Below are 19,578 nucleotides of genomic sequence, written 5' to 3'. Positions count from 1 at the left end.
AGCCCTGCTGCAGGGGAAGCCTCGCTCCAGGCTGCCCTACACTGCTGTTCCCCCAGCCCGGGAGGAGGTAGGAGGAACAGCACTGCCGCTTCCTGCCCCGACTAGGCAGAGCCTGTGGGAAAGATGCAGCCCCAGTTTGCATGCATCTGGTCCATGAGGCTCAGGGCTCCACACTTCCCCATGCACTGCAGGCCAGATGCTTGGGCGGGGACCCCCAAGCCACAGGGTCTGGATCCAGGCAAGCTGCGGTACGGCTCCAGACCACGGGCACTGAGCTGTGCGTGAGCAGCCTCTGGAGGACCAGAGAGTTGAAACACAGCTCCTTTGGGAGGCACACGGCCACGGGGCAGCAGGTACACCAGCTACCCACAAAGCCACCTCCGACCTCTGCAGCACGGGGCCAGAGCTGCACAGGCCCTCAAGGAGCAGGGCCAGAAAAGGGCCCCGTGCGCCCTTGGCAGAGGTGCAGGAGCAGGGATGACATCACCACTAAGCGCTATTACTTGGTTACGGTTTGCTCCCTCACCCCTAGCTGGGGCCAGAATTTGGATCAGCTCTGAGAAGGGCTGTGATGAAACCCCACAGGAAACACTGGTGCTTAATTCCCCTGCCTCTGTGGGCACTGGCATCCTTTCAGCTGCTGGTTCCAGCCACAGCGCACACTGCAGCCAATCAAGCCAACGCCGGCGGAGAGGATGCCCCCCACACCTCAGTCTTCCGGGGTTAGGAAATTCCCAACCCTTAGTTCAGACTGCAAAAACCTGCTGTCCTGCAGCACCTTGAAGACTAACAGACCAATTTATTAGGTGACGAGCTTTCGTGGGACAGACCCACTTCTCCAGCTCTGGAGAATCCTAAGAACTGATCACAGAGACAAAGAGAATTTAACAGACAGATAGAAAAAAAGAGAGAAAACTGATGAATCAGCTAGATAGGAATTGGGGGAGGGGGCTGAAAAGCAGCCTCCGTACCTGTCTGTTAAGTGGGGTGCCTGGGGTCACTGCGAATATCAAAGGGGGAGAAATTGTCCTTGTAACACCTAAGGTAATTGATAGCTTTGCTGAGTCCCAGGTCATAGATCTCAAACTTGAAAATAAATTCCAATTCAGCTGTCTGTCTTTGGCATCTGCGTTAAAGTCTCTTTGTTTTAAAATGCACACCAGTAGATGCTGGACACTACGACTTGTCGCACTGAAATGCTCACTCACCGGTTTATGTGCATTGATTTCTAATGTCCTAATATCTAGAATCACAGAACACTAGGACTGGAAGGGACCTCGAGAGGCCATCGAGTCCAGCCCCCTGCCCCAACAGCAGGACCACGTACTGTCTAAACCATCCCTGACAGACACCTACCTAACCTGTTCTTAAATATCTCCAGAGATGGAGATTCCACAACCTACCTTGGCAATTTATTCCACTGTTTGACCACCCTGACAGTTAGGAACTTTTCCTGATGTCCAACCTTAACCTCCCTTGCTGCAGTTTAAGTCCATTGCCTCTTGTTCTATCCTCAGAGGCCAAGAAGAACAAATTTTCTCCCTCCTCCTTATGACACCCTTTTAGATACCTGAAAACAACTATCATGTCCCCCCTTAATCTTCTCTTTTCCAAACTAAACAAGCCCAATTCTTTCAGCCTTTCTTTATAGGTCACATTCTCTAGACTTTTGATCATTCTTGTTGCTCTTTTCTGGACCCTGTCTAGGTTCTCCACATCTTTCTTGAACTGCGGTGCCCAGAACTAGACGCAGTACTCCAGCTCAGGCCTAACCAGCGCAGAGTAGAGCGGGAGAATGACTTCTCCTGTCTTGTTCACAACACACCTGTTAATGCATCCCAGAATCATATTTGTTTTTTTTCCAACAGCTTCACACTGTTGACTCATATTTAGCTTGTGGTCCACTATAACCCCCAGATCCCTTTCTGCTGTAGTCATTCCTAGACAGTCTCTCCCCATTCTGTATGCGTGACACTGATTGTTCCTTCCTAAGTGGAGCACTTTGCATTTGTCCTTATTAAACTTCATCCTGTTTACCTCAGCCCATTTCTCCAGTTTATCCAGATCATTTTGAATTATGACCCTATCCTCCAAAGCAGTTGCAACCCCTCCCAGCTTGGTATCATCTGCAAACATAATAAGTGTACTTTCTATGCCAACATCTAAACTGTTGACAAAGATATTGAACAGAACCGGTCCTAACACAGACCCCTGCAGAACCCCACTTGTTATACTTTTCCAGCAGGGTTGAGAACCATTAAGAACTACTCTCTGGGTACTGTTATCCAGCCAGTTACGCACCCACCTTATAGTGGCCTCATCTAAATTGTATTTGCCTAGTTTTTTTATAAGAATACCATGCAAGACCGTATCAGATGCTTTACTAAAGCCTAGATATACCACATCTACCACTTCTCCCCTATCCACAAGGCTCGTTAGCCTATCAAAGAAAGCTATCAGGTTAGTTTGACATGATTTGTTCTTTACAAATCCATGCTGGCTGTTTCCTATCACCTGACCACCTTCCAAGTGCTTGCACACCTTGGCTCAAGGGCGCGTGCATTTGAAATCAAGGAGACTAACACAGCTACCTGTCCTAGCCCCGACCAGCTAGGGGACAGAATTGCTTTTAGTAGGGCTTTGAGATGAGCCCAGGCCAGTTCCTAACAGCAGCTAGCAGCAACCCTGAAAGGAGGAGGCAACTCAGGACAGCAGTAAGGGCAGCTCCAGGGTTAATCATTAAAGAGCCACATTCTTGGGGGATGATCAAGCCCTGAGCTAGCGCCCACGGAGAAGTTATTACACCAAGCCAATGGCTGCCGGTTGTACCCTGGGATGTATCTCCCCAGTCTGTGCCCACTCCAAGTACCAGAGAAGCCAGGCCACCTTTGCCGGGTTTTCAGGGCTGTCTGCTAATGAAAGCGTCTCAGTCAGCTGGGGAGAGGATCAGAGCAGCTCTGGCGGCAGCAGGACATTGGCATTAATTACTTGTAATATGGCAGTGCCTGTACCAGCCCCTGCACAGACACATGGCTAGACAGCACCCTGCCCCAAGGAGTGCAGGCCAACTGCGGCGCAGATAAAGGGTGGCAGGAAGGACGTGTGTTGTGCCCAGTTTGCAGGCAGGAGGAGGTAGCACAAACCAGTTAAATGACTAACTCTCACCCCTGCAGGCGATCACAGCAGAGCCAGGGCTGAACCCGGAGGTCCAGCATCTCAGGCTAACCCCTTACTCACAAGTCCCTGTGCACATTGCACTAAGACCGGCTGGGCGTGTCACACGGCAGCGAGAAGGCCAGTGCCTGCCCTGCCAGGCCGACGGCATGAGGGTGGTGTGAGGCCGTGCGTGTGAGTAACACCCAGCTGGGAGGGGACTGGGAAAGAAAAAGGTCACAGCAGCACATGCACTGCTGCTGGGGAAGTGCCACAGAATGTGTCTGAGCACAACGACTCCCTTGTCGTGGGCAGGGTGGTAGTCAGGCGACTTAAGGACAGCGAGCGTCTGGGAGGGGTATCCCGGGGGCATCTTGTTACGGTGCTGCAGATTTCCCAGCCTCTGCTGGCGTGCCCAGTAGCCTCTGCTGGCGTGCCCAGTAGCTTGCCTCCTGGCGATGCAGGCAACCTGAGGGCCGAGCACATCTTATATCAGCTATCAGGGGCTTAAATTTAAAAATCGCCCCCCCCCCCAATATCTCAGCACCTCCGAGACGTACCGAAGGCGAGGCAGAGTCCTCGCAGGGACCTGGATTTCTCTCTTCCCCACACTAGGAGGTCAGTAGAGAGGTTAAAACGCTGATGTCAGACATGGGCATCTTTGGTCCCAGTCTGTCTATTTTGTGCCTGGCACAGACCCAAGCGGAACATCAGCACTGAACAAGCACCGCATTGTAATGGGAATTGCGAATGTGGGTAAGACATTTAAAACATTCCAGTGTGAGGTATTAACGCAGCAGGGCTCGCTGCCAAGGTTAACTGACGTAGTAGCCAAGTACGTGACGCACAACACCCCCTCTTTCGATACACTGGGGCTGCAGGCTCCAGAGTTTGATCTCTTGACGTGCCAGGTGAATTGGACTTATCTCCTTCTTGGGCTCAGTGTTTAACCAGGGGATGAAGTGGCGCACTCGACCCTGTCCCTTTAAAAGCACTCTCTTCCCTTACCCACGATGCAGGAACGCCACCGGCGGGGGCACGGTGTGTGCCTACAGCCTGGCAAGGCTCGCCAGCGAAACAGGTTTGTTCGCAGCTCTGGCTTCATCTAGTCAGAGTGGAGAGGTGGCGGCAGTGTGCCCACGGTTGGCCCCAGTGTCCTGAGGCCGTAGACGTGCTCGAGAAGCTGGAGTGCAGCTGGCGCTTTACTATAATTCGGTTCAGGACTCTCAGATTGGCACCAGGTAGCGCTGAGTTCCGTGCGAGTGATGCCTGGGAGCCAGCTGAGAAACTGTGACTCACTTGTGAGGAGAACAGGGAGCTGGGCCGTAGGCTGGGAGGCCCCAGGCCCACAGGCAGGAGGGACAAGGGCCCCTCTCACAAAGGGACAGGGTGTGTGTTACCAACCCCATACGGCTCAGTTCCAGGGCTCCGGTGTCAGAGCCTCCACAGAAGAGGAGGACGGGCTCATTCTCCTCTCAGAGGCAGTGAGGACAGCAGACTGGACCAGACAGTGGGCCCCGCACCTGGTGGCTGATAGCCCAAAGAATGGTATGGCAGAAAAAAACCCCTTCTGCAGTGACAATAGCAGCTCTCCCCCAGCCCCTTCCCTTCCCTTCCTCTCTCACCTTCCTGGCTCGGCCCTGCTCTGAGAGCCAGCAGGAGTCTCAAGCACCCTGCTTACCTCTTCAGAGCTGGCTCCTGCTCAGACACGGGGCTGGCAGGAACCAGGGGACATTCCCCACCCAGCCAGGCGTCTTCAGAAGTTCCAGCTCGTGCCAGTGAGGCCCTGGCCTGAGACAGACAGCTCTCAGATGGACACTTCTCCCACGGCAGTGTTCAGTAGGGACCCCACGGTGACGCACAGGACACTGGCCACCCATGAGGTGAGTGAGCCTGTAAACCAGCTTGTGCTCAGCTCACAGAGGGCCTATCACACCCATTTCCCACGCATTGATGATTTAAAGCCAAATTCCGTTCTCAGCTACGTCACTAACTCTGGAAGAACTCGCCTGGAGTCAGTACTGAGTTCATGACTTGGCCTTTATCCATCTGTGCGAGTTCTGGATCGCCACCCCTCCACAGTGTAGCTGGCGGGCAGTTTAGTAAAACTCTCCCCTTGTCTTTTCTTCTAGCACCACTGATTCTTTACTAAGGGTTGCCTTCTCTGCCCCACATCCAGCAGCTAGCTGTGTCAAGTGCCAACCACTCAGGGATAAATTCACTCCCAAGGCATTCTGTGAAACTGTTTGAAATCACATCAAATGAAAAACCCATGGTACATAAAGGCTAGTGTTAAACCTTGTGCACATATGTTACTCTCGTTGCGTACATGAGCACTGAGTACAATTCTCGTGCTGGGTCCGCTCTTGTCAGATTGCATTGCTATTTAGCAGGTCTGTAGGAGAGTCCGAGTGAGAGTCTCTTTAAAAAAGTCACCTTGTCTCTTTGACAGTCTGGTTCACTAGGTCTGCGTCTTTCTGATGCAATCCTATGGCACACACCTTGCAGTCCCAATGTTATTACGGAATCTCTGTCTGCTTTGGTCCTGCAGGATTTGAATGTGAGGGCTAATTTCATTCTCCTTTACATCTGTGTAATCTGGGGCAACTCTTCACTACCACAGGAGCAGGTTGAGACCAATCATTTAGCAAGATTCAACAAGGGGCCGGACAGTTTTATGTAGAGACCAACCAAATTCAGTCTGTTTTGGTCAATTTCAGTCAGAGGATTTGAAAAGTGGTAAGCTTCATGGTTTCAGCTATTTAAATCAAACTGCATGGCGGTGTAAATGAAGGGGTCCTTCTGACCCCAAAAGGAGATCTATGTGAAGGGCTTGCAAGGTTATTGTGTTAGGGGGCTGGGGAGAGAGTTGTGTTACTTCTGCATTGCTGCTGGCAGGGAAGCTGCCTTCAGAACTGGGCAGCTGAAGAGCAGTGGCTGCTGACTGGGAGCCCAGCTCTGAAGACAGAGCCGCCACTAGCAGCAGTGCAGATGTAAGGATGGCCTGGTGTCATATTGCCAACCTTACTTCTAGGCTGGTGCCCAAAGAGCTCTGTGGCGGCCCACCTCTGAAGGCCACAGCGCAGAAGTAAGGATGCATGGTATGCTATTGCTACCCTTCTGTACTGCTGCTGGCAGGGCACTGCCTTCACAGTTGGATGCCTGGCCAACAACCACTGCACTCACAAGTAAGGGTGACAATCCTGCAGTCCCCCTTACAATAACCTTACAACTTTCCCTGCAAATCCCTGTTAGGTCAGGAGCCCCAGTTTGAGAAATGTTGGTCTCCCCCATTCAATCTGTCTCGCAGAGGCTCTAAGCACACAAAAGACCAGATTTCACTGTGGGCGAAGTGTTCTTCATGGCTGTGAATTTGGTAGGGCTCACGTTACATGGCTAGCAACAGTGTCCACAGCTGGACTAGCTAAAGCTCGTGCGCTGCATGGAAGGGATAGCGAACGTCACCCTAAACCCGTCTTTAACTTTTAAGGGTTAGAGTGAAGCTGTCCTGGGGGCAGAGTACCCCATAGGCGTGTTTCATGGGGTGACTTGTATCTTCCTCTCAACAGCTGGTGCTAGCCCCTCTTGGAGACAGCACACCGAATCAGAGAGACCCCCCCAACCTTGTCCTAATCCAGCATCCACCTACCCTATGTTCACCGAGCTCATGGGGCTACACCAGTACCAGCACAGGGGGGATTAGATCCTTACTGCTTCAAAGTAAACACTGTGTTTAAATATTTTTTTTAAACTTTTGAAGCCATTATTCAAGCAGGATGAAAACTGGTCTCCGGTCTCCAACCAGTTATTGCCAATTTTCAGTAACTAGAGGTTCCAAAACCTGACTGGGGATCACAAAGAATTCATTCCTGACAAGAAGGCCCCTCACTTTCTGAACTTCTAGGGTGGGGTGGAAACAGTGGGGGGGAGTGTGGAGGGAGGCAAGTTCAGGGCGAGGTGAGACAGAGGGAGTTTTCCACTCGCCCCAACAATAACCTTTAACGTGTGTTCTTGTTCCAGTAAAGGAAGCGTGTTTCATGAGCTTGAAAGTTTTAGTTTCACTTTTTATTGCTCATAACTTTGGTGGAAATCACTACACTGAAACAAACATGAATAAAACCAGGAAGCTGTAAGGAAACAAATCCCATTTATTCTAAGAGGTTGCACACGAATTTTCAGGAAACTCTTAAATTGCTGAACTGAACGCCTAAATTTGGGAATAATATATTTGCATCGAAACCAAAGAGAAAAGACAGAAGCTGGCGCAGTTTTTGAGCGTCCATTGTCTGTATAAACCTTTTGAAATGTGGAAATTAATTATCTTTCCCTATTAACTGTGCTCCGACAAAGCTAACACAGTCTGCTGTGTCCTTCCGTGTTGTTCAGAGCACACAATGAAACAGAAGGTCTCAACATTGTCCCTTTGCAGGCCAGACACTGAACCAGGAGACTCTTCATTACGGTTCAGAGAAACAGGGTCGTCGTGAGACGCCAAAGCCTGAGGAGTCGTCCGTTTGGCTGAAACCAAACAGTGCAGCTCTCCGATTACTCGGGCCGAAGGGATGGTGGGATCACAGACTAAGCGGGTTACCATCTCTTAGGTTCCCAAAGGAGGACGCTGATTTAGGAGACACTGAAGGGGAGGTGACAGAGAGCAGGAGCTGGCTGGGTGTTGGAGGGGGTACCGGCAGCCAGGGCACTCACTGGCAGTGGGGATGTGACATTATTAAATTTTGAGAGGAACATGCAAAACATTGTTGCAACCACTGTTCTAGGTTTGCACCAAATCTTATGCAAAGTGGGCCAAGTGAAGTGTCTACTGAAAGTGTATCATTCACCATTTCTGTTTGTATGTGGAGTTATAAGTACTGGCTCTGGGCTTGTATTTGAAGTTTCTTGGAGACCTCAACAGGAGGTCTGGCAATGTGGCATGAGAGGGGTCCTGGTACTTGACAAAGAACCTTATCATGTTCCAACCTACATCTGAGGAATTTGGCTGTGAACATGCCATCCAGCAGAGAGACGATGGCTGATTGTCTGAAAAGGACTTGGACAGGTGACCTGCCCATGTGACTGGCTCCATTTCCTATGTACTTTTACGTGGGGAGAACTGAATTCCCTCCACATGAGCAAGGGTATAAAGAGGACCCTGAGAGCTCCTCCATTTGTCTTCACTCCAGCTCATCACACCAGAAGCATCTTTGCTATGAACTTGTGCCTGGAAGGATCACTGACCTGTCCTAACAAAGAATGTACTTCAGAGACTTAAGCTAGCAACCTGCTCCACCTCCGTGGCAAGCCAGCACCAAGAACTTGGTGACAGGTGTGTGTAATGTGACTGCTGTACCAATTTCACTCTCGCCCTTGTCTGTCTTTCTTTCATTAATAACCCTTTTGATGCTAGATGCGAAAGGCCAGGCCCAGTGCGCTCTTTGCAATAAGTTCTGAGGTACACATAGACCTGGGGATGTGGCTGGTCCTTTGGGACAGGAAGAACCTGAGTAGATTTGGTGAGATCGGCTTCCATGACCTCTCACCTGTGCGCGGAGGGGACGGGCTGTGGCACAAGGGAAGCTGGAGAGTCGGAGGGAATTGCTGGTGTGACTTCTCGCTGGCCAGGGTGGTGACAGCCATGCTGTGTGTGACTGGGTCAGCACCTTATAGTGGAGGGCCCCCAGTCTGGGCTGTCAGTAGCCTTGTTTTAAGCAGTTTGCCCTGGTTTGGCCCTCTCAGCTGTGCCTGGAGAAAACTCACATAGTACAGGGGCTGTGTCATTCCCAGGTGGATGGCACAAGCCCACGATATGGCAATGGGAGTTTGTCAGCACTTCCCTGTGGTACCCCCAGGGCTGCCAGCAGCAATTCAGGGCATCTGGACAGAGCAGTCAATGGCCTCAGTGCTGTCCCTGCTGTGGCTGGTGCCCAGGAAGCAGCTGGTTGCATTGCTGGCTGTGCTGTTCTGGCACAACCAGGGCTTGCATATGCCTGCCTGGTGGGGTTACCAACTGTCTAATCACACAGCCACAAAGGCCCCAGCCCCTCCCCTCCCCTGAGGCCACACCCCTCTCCTGCCCCCTCTACAAGCCCCGCCCCACTTACTCCAGCCCTCTCCCCCACCGTCTCTCGCTTGCATGGGGCTGGGGCTGGGGGTTGCAGTGCAGGAGGGGAGGCAGGGTACAGGCTTTGGCAGGGGGTTTGGTCGAGCGGGTCAGGCTGGGGGAGGGAGTTTGGCTGCAGGAAGAGGGGAGGGTTTAGGCTCTCGGAGGGAGTTTGGGTGTGGGCTCTAGCCTGGGGTGTGGGGTGCAGGCTCTGGAAGGGAGTTTGGGTGCAGGAAATGGTGTGGGGTTCAGGCTCTGGGAAGGAGTTGGCAAGGTGCAGGTGTGGGCCCTGGTCTGGGGCACAGCTTTGGGTGCAGGAGAGGATCAGGGATAAGCATTTGCCTAAGCGACCAGCACCTCCCTCTGGCAGTGGCCTCCAAGCAGAGGGAGGGTTTGCAGGGGGTCTTCATGCACCACTGCCTGCAGGCACCGCCCCCACAGCTCCCATTGGCTGCAGTTCAAGGGCAATAGGAGGTACGTAGTTCGGCTTGAAGCAGGGGCAGTGCCTGGAGATTCCCTCCCCCAGGGGCTGCAGAGACAGTGCCAGCTGCTTCTGGGTACAGTGCAGAGCCCAGGTGGGTAGGAAGTCTACCTTAGGACCCCTGCACTGCTAGCAGTCGTAGCTGGGGGCCCCTGGGCAATTTTCCCCTCCCCACATCAGCCGTGCTGGAACGCAGGGTCTGGGTGGCCAGGATGCCAGCTGCAGCTTGCAACGCAATGAACTAACCAGCTGCTGCTGCAGGGGTGGGACCAGTCAGGAAGTGGACCAATTCAGGTTCTTTCTGAGCGGCCACCTGCCTGCTGTGCCAACCCGCAGCCATTGCCTGTTATCTGAAAAGAAGCTCAACAGGAGGGTGTGTCTGGGAAAGCCACGACATGCAGTGACCCCACACAGACAGGCCCGGGTATAGCTACCCAAGTGCCAAAGCCCTGGTGCACCAGAGAGCCTTCACTACCAGAGACCCCAGCCTCTTCCCTGTTCTTTTGCTCAAATACCCCGAGCCCAGTCGTACTGCATGGGTGAGGGAAACAGCACCAACGATCAAAGCTTTTCTGAGGAACTCTCCTGGTCTTCCCAAAGATCAAAACTCAGGTCTTTTTTGTGCTCCAATACACTGTACAGCTCGCCACCCAGTCAGTCCTGCTGCTTCACACATGGACAAACGCCTCCAGAGTGACACAGTTCATATGTTTGGGGTACGAATGCAAGACGTCTAAACATTAAAATGGGTGAACTTCAGTGCCTGGTATTAACTGAGACTCTTAGAATCATAGAACACCGCTGGAAGGGACCTCGAGAGGCCATCGAGTCCAGCCCCCTGCCCCAATGGCAGGATCAAGTACTGTCTAAACCATCCCTGATAGACATCTCTCTAACCTGTTCTTAAATATCTCCAGAGATGGAGATTCCACAACCTCCCTTGGCAATTTATTCCACTGTTTGACCACCCTGACAGTTAGGAACTTTTTGCTAATGTCCAGCCTAAACCTCCCTTGCTGCAGTTTAAGCCCATTGCCTCTTGTTCTACCCTCAGAGCCCAAAAAGAACAAGTTTTCTCCCTCCTCCTTATGACACCCTTTTAGATACCTGAAATGCATCATTTGGGATTGGCCAAGATGGGTGGGGGGGCACCCCCATACGCAGGTGTCCCTGAACCTCACATTGCCCGCAGCGGGGACTGGATGACAAAGCATTAATCACTCGATCATCCTCCTTCTCTGGTCACTCCCGCTGGAGCACCTGGCACTGGCTGTGCTCAAGAGACGGGACTCTGGGTGAGATGGACCGTGGGTCTGACCCAATCTGCCCGTGCTTATACCCCTTTGGACAGGGGGAAACAAAAGAATTCCGGGACAGACAATGGAAAATGCCAGCTGGCTGAACACCCTCTTGAGACACTCTGTGTGTGTGTGTGTGTGTGTAGCACCGTCTAATCAAGAACAAAGGCCTCTGGGTGAGAGCCTCACACGCCGAGAGCAGGGCAGGGCTGTGCTGGAAACGCTGCTGTGGCCCAGCTGCCAGAGCACTGCTGCAGCTGGCTTTCAGACCTCCCCCCATCCGCACAGTTACGCACTACATCGACAGGAGAGCCTCCCAGTCACAGAGCGCCCTCCACACCAGGGCTCGGGCAGTAGCACTGCCTGTTGCTCGGGCCGGAGGTATCCCAGTATAAGTTTGGAGCACGGACTGAGCTCCTGGCCACTACAGGAGGTATGGACATAACGCATTGGTACAGCTTCCCGTTGGCCACCTGAGCTGCTCTCAGCGGATTCCCTGAGACTCAACAGGCCCTGGGAGGGGCTGTGCAGAGCCGGGACCTTACACGAGGGAATGTCCGAGGGAGTCAGAGCTGGTGCTTCGAGCATGGCCAAGGATCTGGCAGAAGGGGCACGTTACAGGCGTGTGGACCTGCTTCAAATGGCCCTGGCCATGTTCGGGCTTGTCCCTTAGGTTCTTCCGCACTCACTTCATCAGCTAAAAACCTGTCTGTGCTTCCAACCCTCTGCCTGCGGGACAGGAGAAAAGGCCACAGGACGCTCCCGGGGACCTGGAATGCTGAGGTGGTCTGTACCCTCATGAAGCTAAGGAGAACAAGGCCTCAGAGCCCACGAGTCAGCAGGCTGAGTCTCTGCACCCCAGGAACTGTACATAAGGAGCCAGCCTCCACGGCACCATGGCTCGGCGGCGGCCAACCCTCTCCCAGAAGAGCTGCCGTTGTCTGAGCCCTACTCTCAGCCCGGGAAGAGGCTACAGAGGCCAAATGGACGTGCATGCGGCGACAAGCAGCGTACGGCTCTTCAGCGTTTTCCAGAGGAGACTCCACAGGGTCTTGAGCAGCTCACCCCGGGCAGAGCAGCTGCTCGTCGCTCCAGTCTCTCTTCTCCCAAGCTCTGACCCAGAATCCCAGGCAGTGCCGGTTCTTGGGGAGTGTCTGCTGTAGTGAGCCTCCCCCCAGCCCCAGCTTTTTAGCTCTCAGAGTGCTCCCACCCCCTGCCCTTCTCCCTGCCATCACTGAGGAGCACCTGGGCCATCGCTGCTAATTCCACATCACCTTCAAAAGGCTGCAGCCAAGCCTTGGCCACTGCTTGCCAGCAGCGTGCTGTGCCAGCTGCTTGCAGAGGGTGCAGAGCCACATGGTTGTGTGCAAAAAGACAAGCCTGAGCTTTTCCAAACCCAGCCTTTTCCTAGGGCCTTGTTCCACCCCTACCGCTCGGCTCCCTTGCTCACTGGGACTCAGATCACAGCAGTTGGTGGGGGAGTTCCCAGAGCTGGGAAAGTAAACAGACTGTGACTGTAACCAGATTCCCTGGCCCACTCCACAGGCGTAAGCTGTGCTCCCAAGCACTTATGCAGGATGCAGAGACTTTGCACTGAGTGCACATTCTGCAGGTTGTCACGGGGGACCCTGGGACCCACCCGGTGCTGACTTACCTTTCAATTTCTTCTTTCCAAACTTCAAGCCAAAAAGCGACATCCCAAGGTTTTCTTTCAGTGCTAGTCCATGAATGGCCTGGAGACAAAGAGAAGATTATTTCCTATGGGGATTCCAGCTGCCACACAAGAAATAAAGTCCTGCAGCCTGCAAGTGGAAGAGGCAATGCCTAAGCAATACGACTGATGGCTGCAGTTTTCACCTGGTGATTATTAATTACATAACCATCTCAAGTTGCCAAATTATGCTGCGCAGAGGCAGGTTGCTTCTCTGGGCCATTTGGAGCCAGCTGGTTCCTCATCCTGCACAGGGAATAGGTCAGGTGGGAGACATGGTGCAAAGGGCCTTCCCCCTGTTCCACCTGCACTCACAGACGACACCTGGGGGATGCACAGGTGTGGCACAAGGCAAGGACTCACAGCGACAGTAACCTCCCTACAGGGCTGGGCAGAGCTAGTGGGCACAGGGAGCTCACTGCACACTCCACAGCTGCATGTCACCCACACACCTGCTGCTGCAACTCTCTGCCCCCATACTTTTCATGGAAAAGTGTTTTTAACGGGAATATGGCGAACTCAGGTGTGCTTTATGCAACACTAGGCGAGTAACCTATCATTCAAGAGCTTCTCACCCCTGAATGCGCACATCCTGTGTGCGGGCATGTAGCATTCTTGGATGTGAAGTTAGAAACATGAAGTGCAAACCTGCTTGTTAATCTAGGTCTTCTAGGGAAAGCCACTCACGGTACCTAAGGAACATAATGGCCTGGCGCTCAAGGCAAGGATCTGGCAAGAGTCCTGTTTTTCTTGCAAGCTGAAACTGTGGTTGGTCCAACCAAGACAGGTGACCGTGCCATGTGGGGCAGGAATCCATCATGAATTCGGTGTTTTTCCACAGGAGTGCGGCGTGCGGGTGGGGTCAGATAGGACAAGCTTTCCTGCCCTGGGGAAATTCTATTTCAGGGATGGGAAGCAAACAATGATTGTTCTCAGCTGGCCTTAAAGGACATGGAAAGAAAGAACTCTAATGTGGGGAGAAGCAGCTGGGCCCAGGTTAAAAAACAAAAAGAAAGACAAGCTAATCGCTGGCCGGAAGAACTTCTCCTGCATAAGGACGAGGGTGAGCAATTAGGGTTTGTAACAATTTCTCCTAGTGTTTTGGGCTTAGTGGGTGTGTTCTCTGTTTTAGCTCACTGACTTACTGTGAGCTGTCGTCACTTAAATCCTACTTTTTGTACTTCATCAAATCCCTTGTTTGTTATCAAACCCACTGCAGATAACTGTTACTTAGGGGATGCCGGAGCACACAACAGATGTGCTTGTCACTGATCAAGGGACGAACTTTATGAGTCTTCTCTGTGTACAGCTTCCATACCAAGTAAGGAGGATTGATTTGGGGGCGGGTCCCATTGGGCTGTGTCCCTGGGTGCTGTCAGGTTCATAAAACTGAGCTTTTCCAGCTCTGTGAGGTCCTTAGTGGTACAATCAGCCCATCAGGCAACTCTGCCCCCGGGATCTCCAAGAACTAGCTCCTCACACGTGACTCTGCCCCACGCGTGTGATGTCGGATTGGCTGGAAGCAGCCACGGCTTGGAGGGAGCCGTCTCACTGAGCAAGAGCTTTCCCAGGCAGCTGCCAGAACCGGAGGCCGAACACACCTAAGCTGGGTGCCTGACGTAGACACCAGAAGCCCTGGTTCAGGTGCTTGAAGTGGCTCAGTTTTCAGAGCGCTGCCAAGCTCCCAGGAGTACGATGGATGCCCATGGGAAGAGCGGGTTTTCAGTGCTGCTGAGCAGCAGGGCAGGGGTGTTAGCCTGGCAAGACTGAGGAATATTTAGCTGAGTCTCTGCTCCCCTGTGTGGTTGACAGGTTTTGCTGACTGCTGTCAGGACTCGAGCCTCCTCTAGGGAACAAGGCCAGCTAGGCGAGCAGTTGGTGCCCCGGCGTTGCTCTTACAATGGGTTTGCTGGACAACAGCAGCCAGGCGGCAGCAGCACGTTCTCATGGCTTAGCAGGAAATGTACCTCCAAGCTACAGCGACAGAGAACAAAGCAGCAGAAAGTCACTGGAGTCCACAGCCCCAGCACAAAGCCACTGACAACCACAGACTGGGGCTCAGCCCATTCAGTTGTCGGATAATGTCCGATAGAGCACTTAGTTCCTGTGCATTGTTTGGTTTTCAGCCCACCTATCTCGCACGCTTAGAGCGTCCCTCTCATTTTAGTAAGAGGTGCCAAAGACACCAGGAACAATCCAGTGCCCTGGGTGCCCGAGCCCTACTGCAATCTCTCTCCCAGCACAGTGCTAACAGCTGCTGAGCCTCATAGGGCTTGGTCTCCCTGAGGTCTGATCAGACGCCCAGCACGAAGTGAAGGCCTTGAGACACAGATACTCGGCCTTGCACGCCAGCGCCTGGCTGCCAGACCTGCTCGCGAAGGACACTAACGCAGCAACCTCAGATGCTTTTAAATGTATAAAGCTTGCTCAGAGTGCTTGGCCTCCAGCCCCCATTCCGCTCCATGCGCACCGGCACCATCGAACTGGCAGAATATGCACGACAAGAAATAGCATTACCTTCACAACACAAACCGGCTGACACAGCCTCCAGCATTCCAGCAATGAATTCCCTGGGAAGGACCCTGGCCCATCTCCTGCTGGAACTGCCAGGGTGCTGGGCAGGGGCGGGCGGGAGGAATGTTTAAATTCTGTCACCAGCTACCCAGCCTGACCAACCTCTGCCACAGTGAAGACATTGAGAGGACAGGAAGTGTTTGTGTATTTTCTCCCCCTACCACAAACTAAAATAAATTGTCTGTGTTGTTCCAAACACCTCCTTGCTGTAACTTATGTCCCCTCCTGAAATAGAGAGACATGCAAACACCAGCCACCCACAACAGATGCCCGGAGAAGCTCTGATTTGGATCCACACCTTCCCATGCAGACCCGCTCTGCCAAACCCTCGTCTAAAGCTGATTCTGAGCAGCCGTAATTCACCAAGTCTGGGATGTTACACAAGGCCAGCCCAGCAGCTAACATTTCGCCCTCCCGCCCAGCCCCCGGAGAGCATCCACGTCGCACACCGGACGAGAATTCTGCTGCTCTCTGGACAGAGCTGAGTCACAGATGTACCAGAGTCTGCAGCGTCCTGCGGGGAGGAAGGGGAGCGTGTGCATGTGTGTGTGTGTGGTTTTGAAAGTGGCTCAGTTCCTCTCCTGTCATCGCCAAAGGGCTGTGGCATTGCATTCCACACACAACCTAGCGAGGGTGCAGACAGCTCCCCTCCCACCCCTGCCAAAGAGGAGTTTCATAGGCAAAGCCACCGAAACCACCTCGGCACCCACTGCACGACCAGAGGCCTCGGTGGGCTTTGAACGGGAAACGGGTGTTCCCGGTGAAAGGCTTAAAGTTTCAGGCCAGGATCGAGACCGCTTCAGGCAACAATGCTCTCTCAGTGTTCTCTGCAGCGCTAGCCGGAGTTGGCCTTTATCGTCCGTCTCAGGTAGAGTGAGCTACTATCTAATCTAAAGGCATGGCTCGCCACCGCTAGCTCCATGCTCAAGAGGGGCAGAGTCTCCTGCAAACCCAAGGTGGCAGAAGGCACAGCTGCTGTCCACATAGCCAAAGCGGCAATGAGTCCAGTCAGCTCTGCAGACGCTGCCCTGTCCTCATGGTCGGAGGGTGTAGTCAGCTTCTGGGCCAGCACCTCACAGTGTAAACAGACACATGACATGTGACTGGGGCAGGCAATCAGATAGTTTTATTTGCACCAGTCTAATTAAGTCACAAATGCTAGAATAAAAATCTTCTTCCATTAGAAGACCGAACAGCTAACCACTAATAATGTGGTGGCTTGAATCCCAGGCAAAGTGTGCAGCCTCCAAAAGCCACAGCTGGCTCAAGGCAACTAGTGGAACGTCCCAGCCGGCTGATCTGCATGAGATAACGTTACACACCACCAGGAGCCTGGAGTTCCCATCAGTATCGGGGGTTGGAAGGATTGTTGAGATTATGCAAGAAAAAGTTGGAGCAACATAGTATCAGCAAATTCCCAACTCACCCTTTTATCTTTTCCAAATTAGTTTACTGATCTGGTAAGTGGGCTCAAGACTTGCCTATAGTGGCTGCCACTAAAAGAAAACATTTGCCAACAGGTGTCTCACATACACAGTGGTCTCCAAGAAACTGCAGTCTTTTCTGTGTGTATGGGAGAAAAGGCAGTGCGGCCCAGACACCACTCCAAGTAACCGTGGGCAAGTACTGACGTGGTAACGGTGCCAGTACAGCTAAGTACTCCCTTGGCGGATATGAACTAGTAAAGAGTTAGGCGAACTGTTCAAATGCAAGTCTGAGTACCCAAGGTAAACACGAGTCTCTTCTCTCTCTTTGGACACTGAAATTTGAAATGCTTGGCCATTAAAAAAAAATAGCAAAGACTAGTCACACTCTAGTCCGCATCACCCACAATCATTAATGTACATATCCTCACAGAATCCCTAGGAGCTAGGGCAAAGCTGCTCTGCCCATTTCAGAAGACAGAAGACAAAGTGACTTGCCTGCAGTCCCATGGGAAGTTTGTGGCAAAACAGAGAATTAAATCGCGACTTTCTGAGCCTCGGGCTGGCAAACTGATCCCTGAAGCTCTCCTGCTGCCTTAGGCTGAGGTTGCATTTGGCTGGTTTCAGCCCGGAATAATTTCTAGGGAACCAGAGTGATGAAGTCTGCCAATGGGACTCATGCCGGAAGGAACGCCCCAACCTGTACTCTAGTAGCACCAACTGGCACATTGAAACAGTCCCTGGAAGCCAACAGCTTTTTCTTTGAATAAAAAAATATGGCAGCTGTGCTGAGGCTGTGACCTGAGCCAGCCCTTCAGTGATCACATATGGAAGAGCCCCAGGAAGCTGAAGGTTCTCATTGAGCCCATCCGGGCTGGGAAGCTTCCTGATCATCTAGTCTGACCTCCTGCACAAGATAGGCCGTAGGACTAGCCTGACTTCTCGTGTAACGCAGACCCGGAGAACAGGCCCCAACCAATTTCTCTTTGACCTAGACCACAACTTAACCTAGAGGTGCATGACCCTCACTGTTAATCTGCACCTTATTTCCCGCCTGACTTTGTCTAGCTTCAACTTCTGACCATTGGATTGTGCTAGACAGACCTGCCTCCGCTCAACTGAAGAAGCCTTTGTCAAGTTTCTCTTCCCCATGTAGGTACTTCTAGACTAGTCAAGTCACCCCTTCATCTCCTCTTTGGTAAGCTAAAATCGATAGAGCTCCTGGAGGCTCCCACTGTACGGCAGGCTCTCTAATCCTTTCCACATTCTCATGGGTCTTCTCTGAACCTCTCCAATTAGTCAACTTTTTTTGGAATTGTGGGCACCGTGTTGCCCTGGGAGTCCATGTTCCACTGATTATCCACCCTGATCTCAACTCTTTTCAGAGTCCTTGCTTCCCATGAAAGAGTCCCTCACCCTGGAAGTACGGCCTGTGGTCTTGGTTGCTACTTTACATTTAACCATAACAAAAAAAAGACATATTGCCTGCTAGTGCCCAGTTTACCAAGTGCTCTCGATGGCTCCGTAACAGTGACCTGCACTCACTATTCCCCCAGTCTCTGCCTCATCTGCAGACTTTACCAGCAACAATTTCACATTTTCTTCTCAGTCTTTGATGACAGTGTTAAATAGCATAGGACCAAGAGCCAACCCCTGAGGGCGAGCATCAGAAACGCCCATTGAGTGATGATTCCCCGTTTATTATTGCTTTCTGTCAGATAGCCATTCTTAATCCATTCAACGTGTGCCGTGTTAATTTGTTTTTTTTTTTAATCAATATGTCATGTGGTATCAAGGAAAATCAGAAAACCATATCCACGTGAAAAAAAACTAGAGCCCTACAACGTGCCAAGGTAATTGCTGGGAAAGTGAGTCAGTCAGTTATCCGTCACAGTTTAAAGTAATAACCCCAAATCAGGCATCGGTTTTCATATAAAATACTCCATTAACTGACAAACAAGGAAAGCTGGACTGAGTTACAGTGGACACATTTGGCTGAGCTGGGAATGGTTTTCATGTTACTTTTCAATAGCTGTGGAAAGAGATTTTTGCAGGGGAAAAAAAACCTGCACTTTCCTCACTCTGAAACAATTCAAACAATAGCCGAGTTCCCCAAATATGTGTGCTTAAAAGCATGCAGAGTTCAGCTCTCTTCACCCAGCAATTCTGATACTTCAGTCATAAACCTCCCCCGAAACCAACAAAGTTTGGTCAAACTTTACAAAGCTTCCATGTCTAAAAATACAAACTCTGTACAGCTGAAGCAGACAGAAAAACAAACCAGGCGAAAGAGAGCATTAAATCTTACCCTTGAAGGCTTTTAAAAGTCACGGCAACAGTTACTGCCCTCCATAGCACTTGAGTATACGCCTCTCTTCTCATTTATACGCTGGTTTATCCCCTCCCTACATCAACTCAAACTTCTCTGGCCAGCACACACACAGGATGTGCATCTAGAACAGCAAAGTTGCTTTAAACTGGGAACCAAACACTGCAGGGTTGTCTCAGAGGTTAAAATCCGCTGCAGACCCGGCTTGCTCTGTGGTGAACCGGTGACTTAACTTTACTTAGTTCCTTACTACTGACTTCACAGACTGGGCTTGGCTATTTGCCAAATTCTTCTGTCTTTTTTTTTTTTTCCCTTCCCTCCTGTTTCCTGCAGATAGGGAAAATGCATTCGCGCCTTTAAAAATAATAAATAAAAATAAAACTGCCAGTCATCCCAAGCCGTGCAGCCCTCAGGCAGGAGGGGAAAGCAACCAGCCCAGGAATGCCCTGCCTGCATGCGAGGGACCCCTTCTGCTCATCCCAAGGTCACGGGGAAGGGGTTGGAAAGGGAA

At 51.9% G+C, this 19,578-nt stretch overlaps 1 protein-coding gene across 3 annotated transcripts in view; it reads right to left on the bottom strand.

The window, feature by feature from the left end:
- Window positions 1-19,279, bottom strand: part of LOC142013901 (phospholipid-transporting ATPase ID-like) — a 127,761-nt gene extending 108,482 nt beyond the window's left edge. For all 3 annotated transcript variants that reach the window (XM_074995894.1, XM_074995895.1, XM_074995896.1), the window contains exons 1-2: window positions 19,047-19,279; window positions 12,684-12,762 (exon numbers count right to left, since the gene is read on the bottom strand). In XM_074995894.1, coding sequence (XP_074851995.1) covers window positions 12,684-12,726 — 43 coding nt within the window. In that variant the 5' untranslated portion in view covers window positions 12,727-12,762; window positions 19,047-19,279. The remainder of the gene's footprint in view (window positions 1-12,683; window positions 12,763-19,046) is intronic.
- Between the last annotated feature and the right edge of the window lie 299 nt (window positions 19,280-19,578).

Source organism: Carettochelys insculpta, chromosome 5 (genome assembly GCF_033958435.1).
Source record: "Carettochelys insculpta isolate YL-2023 chromosome 5, ASM3395843v1, whole genome shotgun sequence".
In the NCBI taxonomy this organism is placed as follows: Eukaryota; Metazoa; Chordata; order Testudines; family Carettochelyidae; genus Carettochelys; species Carettochelys insculpta.
The sequence above is the reverse complement of the archived record's forward strand: the minus strand, read 5'-3'. Positions and strand labels throughout refer to the sequence as shown.